The sequence below is a fragment of the Nematolebias whitei genome, chromosome 15 (assembly GCF_014905685.2).
Source record: "Nematolebias whitei isolate Nwh7 chromosome 15, NemWhi1, whole genome shotgun sequence".
In the NCBI taxonomy this organism is placed as follows: domain Eukaryota; kingdom Metazoa; phylum Chordata; class Actinopteri; order Cyprinodontiformes; family Rivulidae; genus Nematolebias; species Nematolebias whitei.
In genome coordinates, this window is record NC_056512.1 from 43405065 (window position 1) to 43411281 (window position 6217).

At 43.5% G+C, this 6217-nt stretch overlaps 1 protein-coding gene across 2 annotated transcripts in view; it reads right to left on the reverse strand.

Annotated features, from left to right (window-relative positions):
- The window catches only part of cacnb1 (calcium channel, voltage-dependent, beta 1 subunit), a 30364-nt gene that overhangs the window by 11227 nt on the left and 12920 nt on the right, over nt 1-6217 (reverse strand). The window contains exons 6-7 of one of the 2 annotated variants that reach the window (XM_037689244.1): nt 4297-4325; nt 89-169 (exon numbers count right to left, since the gene is read on the reverse strand). In XM_037689244.1, the coding sequence (XP_037545172.1) occupies nt 89-169; nt 4297-4325 (110 nt within the window). Of the gene's footprint in view, nt 1-88; nt 170-4296; nt 4326-4717; nt 4879-6217 lie in introns of both variants that reach the window. The other variant, XM_037689243.1, reaches the window with a different exon arrangement.

Here is a 6217-nt window from a genome sequence, read left to right on the forward strand (position 1 = left end):
TGAAGCATTAGCACTGTTAGTATGAAGCATTAGCACTGTTAGCATGACGCAATAGCGCTGTTAGCATGTGCTGCTTTTCCATCCTCACCTCGTAGCCTTTGAGCGAGGGTCCGACCAGGATGATGGGTCTCATGGAGGGAACCACGTCGTAAGGAGGAACGTGCTCCATCTGAGGCAGAGGAGGGATCAGGGTGAGCCATGTTGTCGTGTTTACACACACACACACACACACATGAACACGCACGCACACACACACAGGTCAGGGGTTACAGTCATGCAGGGACGCCTCAGAGGCTGACTCGGTGTGTTTCATCAGTTCAGAACCGGCCTCCGTTTCCCGGTCTGCCGCCTCGCGTTAATGAAGCGTCTGTAATTAATCCAGACGGCGGAGTGTCAGGAGAGCTGCTGCTCTTAACACAAACGTCACTCTTCGTCTTCGCACCTCTCTCTTTTTAGGAACTGTCAAAGGATTGTTGGCAGCCGAAGGGTTGTCACAGCACAAACACTGAATTACAACCACAGAGCTAAAAACACTCCGAACGGCTGCGCTTTCTTGTAATCCTTTAATTCTCCGGCTCATATTCTGTTCAGTCATGATGCAATGTGTGTGCAGACAGAATGTGAAGGGTCAAGACAAAAACAGTCCTTCAAGCCCTCTTTAAAAAACAGCTTGTTCACTAAAATGTTATTAAACATCTCAAACTGTTATTTTTTATAGATTTCATGACAGATACGGGAACTAATTGTGCGTTTATGGGAAAAAAGGCGCAACATTCTCTTAGTTTTCCGTTATTTGTCCACAAATTATTGTTTCATCCTTTGTCTTCAACATAAAAATTTTAAAAACCCTCTAAAAATAGTCGAGCTCCAGACTGTAAATGAGTGGAAGGTCAGCTGAAGTCCAAAGAAGTGCTTTAAAAGACTCTGAAAACCTGAAAAGTGTTTGATTACCATGTTTTTCAGACTATAAGGCTCACTGTTGATTTCTGAGACAATTAAAGGATTTTAAGTGCGGCGTCTGAAAAATACGGTAAGAGCAGAAAGTCTGGCTCTGTCATGCAGGGAGGCTTTTTCACATTAATTTACTTTTATTAAATATTGTTTTAAATGTGCAAACACCTAACCACTGTACTGTAAACAAGTTTAATAATGAGAATAAAGTGGCTCTCCAAACACTTCAAACCCGAACTACACCTGGATTCCTAAAAGATTTGTGTCCCGAATTCTAGTTTTTATAGCTTTAAATTAAATATATACATCTGGTGTAAAAACAACTAAACAAAGAGCGCTTAACACCAAACAATTTTAACAAAACTTAAACTGAACACCCACACTTAAAGACAACCCACATTAACTCTACTAATTATGAATTAATCATCTGATGACGTTCATAAAAACATCAGGAATGAGTTCAGTTCGGGTAAAAAAATAATAAAAAAACCATCACGGGTACGTCCAACAATCGATCAGAGTGTTTCTGTAAAACGCTCCAGGCAGCAGGAAGAACTGAAGTGACCCGCTGATTACATCAAATCTGAGCCGCTGAGGCTCGTTCACCTTATTTATATTCACAGGAGCCAAAAATACTTCATTTAAAAGCTTCAGAGGGCTCTCAACGAGGGCAGAGCTGGAGAACAGATCATGACGGCGCTCCTGAGTCGCTCGAACGCACAATTCGGAGAGGTGAGTAACAGGAGGGATGTGCACGCCTCGCTGAGTCAGAAACTGCAGTATTTATAGAAATACTGTAACAACATGTACCCACTTGGTCATTTTTCATTCTGTTGTTACAGCGATATTTGATAAAAAGCAATAATTCACCAAAAACACTCCAGAAGGGAAGAACAGGAGAGAAGAAACAAAATTCTCCACAACGTTGTGAAGTCGTACGGATCTGGGTTGGGTTAGAAAAATATCCTAAACCCACAACATCCCACAGAGAAGTGTTAAATCCATTATTAGGGAACCAAACGATGCTTGTGAAGCGGCTGGGATGAGAATCAGCCCCTCCAGATCTGAGGCCGTGGTCCTCAACCGGAAACGGGTGGACTGCTCTCGTCAGGTCGAGGGTGAGGTTCTGCCTCAAAAGGAGGAGTTCAGCTATCTCAAGGTTTTGTTCACAAGTGAGAGAAGAATGGAGCGTGAGATTGGCAGACAAACTGGTGCAGCGTCTGCAGTATTGCGGACTCTGTGCCGGTCCATTTTAGTGAAGAGGGAGCTAAGCTGTAAGGCAAAGCTCTCTGTTTGCCACCAAAGTCCATGCTCAATAATCCAGGTATAAAATCCAACAATGTTCAGTGAAGTCATCTGGATGTTTCTTGTTTTTTGTGCTGAGATGTTTTGCCCTCCATCCAGAAGGCTTCATCAGTCTGAGAAAACACCAAAAAAAAAAAAAAAAAAAAAAATTCTCCCCCAATAGCCTTTTATTTCCCACTTTGAAGTAAGCTGTTGGGGACCAATCAGTTTTGTTTGGTGTTTCCTCAGACTGATGAAGCCTTCTGGATGGAGGGTGAAACATCTCAGCACAAAACGCTGACTGAACATTGTGGGACTCTGTTTACCAGTCAGTCTACGTTCCGGATGGATGGATGGATAGATGGATGGATGGATGGATGGATGGATGGATGGATGGATGGAAAACCATGTTTCCACCAAAGAAACCTGCCAAGAGAGGTTGATCTACCAGAAGTCCCGGAGCTCTTGTACCACTGGAGGCTCCTCAACGGGCTTCATGGAAGAGCAGCAGGAAAAAGACTCAAAGTATAAAAATCAACCGGACTGTTTGGAAGGTGCTGTGGTCAGGCGAGACCAAACATTCAAGACAACGCCCTGTCCGAAGCAAACAGCACCACATCATCAGAACACCATCCCTACAGTGAAGCACGGTGGCGGCAGCATCATGATGTGCGGCTGGTTTTAATCAGCAGGGACTGTGAAACGGGTCGGAGTTAAAGGAAAGACGAACGGAGCTAAATACAGAGAAGTTCTTGGAGTCTTCCAGAGATTTAAGACTGGGAAGGAGGTCCACCTCCCAGCAGGACGATGAGCCTGAATCAATGTTCCACTGGTTTAAGGAGAACCAGTTAAAGGTCCTGGAGCGGTCCAGTCAAAGGCCAGACCTCAGAATCTCTGGCTTGATTTAAAGATTGTTAGAACCATCCAACCTGAAGCAGTTTGGTCTCGAAGAACGGACAGAAAGTCCAGATTAGAGGGACCCAGACCACGGAGACGGACCTGAAGAGACCTGCTACAGAAGAGGCAACACAAAATACTGAATCTTACGGGTTTGAGCCCAATCCATTTTTCAGTTTTATATTTTTGAGACTTATATAAAACAACATTTTTAGCTTCATTAATCTGGAGTATTTTCTGTAGAATTATTGATTTTCATCAGTTTAAAAATGGCGATAAAAGTCCAAGTAAGGCAACAAAACAAAAATTACCATTGGATTAACACGTTTGCGAGTTTCTGTAAATATGTGGAAATTTAAAGTGGTGGATTAGCTCAAACTGGATTTATTACTGGTTATAAATCACTGAACTTTATGATCAGTAACTTTAGTGGTTCTCCTTTTTGTTTCTTGTCTTTTACTCAGTCTAAACTCAATTTCTCTCTACTTCCTTTCGTTTTGTGGCCAACTTCTCAAAAACTCTTCTGTATAAAATGTATAAATTTAGCTCCCGCTGCAGAAACAACCACCATTATGGCGTCTAATGAGCGGAAAGCACAGCTGATGGGCTCAAATAGGCCGTTAGAAATGGAAATGAAAGCGTCAGGATGCATGACAGTCTCACTCTGCCGGACAGGGCTCGAGACCGATCTGCACGCTGACAGCTGTGAAACAGGCTCTGGGTCTGGTGGTGGTGATGGTGGGGGTGGGGGGGTTGTGACAGAGCCACCATGGTTTACGTGATTCAGAGAAAATAGTGGCTTCGGTTGGCACTCGGAGGCACGAAGAGTTGAGCGACCTCCACAAGAGACACAAGTTAAAGGTACTCGCTGCAAAACATGAAGCCAAACGTAAAACGGTCTTCCTGAGCTAAATGCTGCAGCTGGAAAGAGCTCTCTCCAGATGTGCTGATTTGCAAAGCCTGATTCTTGTGATTGAACTACATCAGCCAACAAGAAGTTTGACCAATTTCCAGCCACTTCGGCTGTTTCTGTAGGTAAAAGATACGGATTTTTAATTTAAAGACACGTTAACCGTCATTCTGTTTCTTCGTGGTGGTTCTGGTCCGGTTTTCACGACATTGCAATATGTTCCTATAACGTTAGTATTGAGAACAAACACTCACCGACTTCTGCTTCTGTTTAGCCGGACCACCTACAGCATCATTCCACAGAAAAGCCAAAAGAGACAAAAACAACAAAAAGCACAAAAACAGGAGCACGTTTAGTCACCGACAGGTTAAAGTTAGAGGAAACAATCAGCCGACGAGCTGGTTACTGGTTCTTCCACAGGCTGCTTCCACTGAGCGTTTTTTTAGTTTTAAACACGGATGTTGAGCAGCGGCCACTTCAGGGCCCGAACAGCTGATTTTAGCAAACAAACACGTCTCAGGAGCCAAACAGGGTTAGATTCAGGAGCCGGGGAGGTTAAGTTGCGAGCTGTTAGTGAGAAACTGGGAACAGTGGGAGAGGTTACACCTGATCACATCCAGGATCAAGTTCAGGACAGAGGAGGGGGGGTAGGAAGACCTGGAGGACCCCTGTTACCTTCTTAAAGAAGGGCAGCCGGTGGGCGTTGGCCTGGGGGGATATTACACTGCCTGACATGGCCTTGGGGGAGCGAGGGTCACCCTGGGACTCAGGGGGCTCCTCAGCATCCAGGTCAAGGGTTTCAGCGTCAAACCCCCCTGTGGACATGTCCACGTGAGCTGAAGATGGTGGGGGACGGACACAGAACAGAAGAGGAGAAAGCAAAAAGAGGAACATGAGAGACGGGAGACGACAAAAGGTTCGATTTAATCTGAAAACAGCACCGAGAGGTGTTTGAGAGAGAACAGCGGATCGTCAGAAGACAGATGTACGGTGGCCCTGAGGTGTCAATGAACAACATTTGAAAAAACAGAATTACACGAAGCCAAAGCAGAAGTGGGCGAAATCACATTTGAAAAAAAAAAATGGAATTACATTTGAAAAAATTTAATTATATTTGAAAAAACGGAAGTACTTTAAGCCGAAGCGGAAGTGGCCAAAGCAGAAGTGGGCGAAATCACATTTGAAAAAAAAAAAAAGGAATTACATTTGAAAAAAAGGAATTACATTTGAAAAAATGGAATTATATTTGAAAAAAAAACAAAAAAAACCCCGGAATTACTTTAAGCCAAAGCGGAAGTGGCCGAAGCAGAAGTGGCCAGGATCACATTTGGAAAAAATTGAATTACATTTGAAAAAACAGAATTACATTAAGTCAAACCACCTCAGGGCCACCGTAATAAAATAAAAAACAAAACAAACAAAAAAAAAACCCACCAACCCCACCCCCTCCACCATCACCATCACTTCTGGCTTGACTCAATGTAATTATGCTTTTTCTCTGAACACTTCCGCTTCTGGAACTTCCGCTTTGGCCACATGTAATTCTGTTTTTTCAAATGTTGTTCATGTACACCTCAGGGCCACCGTACAGACGTGAGGCGGAGGTGAATTGAACTCAACAACTCGTGAAAGACGTGAGGAAGAGAGGAGCTGCAGGAGAAACGGAGACAAACCAGACGGTAAGAGAAGGAACCAGGCTGATGGGGTCTCGGTTTGTGGAGCGAGCTTTAGATTCTGAGAGACAAAGGTGATTAACGACGAGTGATTTATTCTTCTTACAAAGACTTGAAACCGGAGGAGCAATCCTGTTAGCGTCCAAAAAGGACACAGGAAGCCTGTGAAGTTGAAACTTAACGCTGCTGCAGGATGAGTTGGACCCCTGAACGAACGTTTCCTAAAATGAGAAAAGTTTCACTTTGAGTGATCTTCATCACATCTTCATCCCTGGAAGATTTATCGTGTGAACAGCTAGTTCTGGATGTCAGCAGCAAACTGGTCGATCCACTATGCTAGGTGCTATTTATAAGACTGAGTTTATTGCAGCTCCTCAGACTTTTGGACAAATGTTTAAACAATTTATTATTATTATTATTATTATTTTAATCCATCCAGAGGACCTGACTTAACTTTGTTAGAGTCACAGAAGAAACAGCAGAGCAAACATACTGTATATAT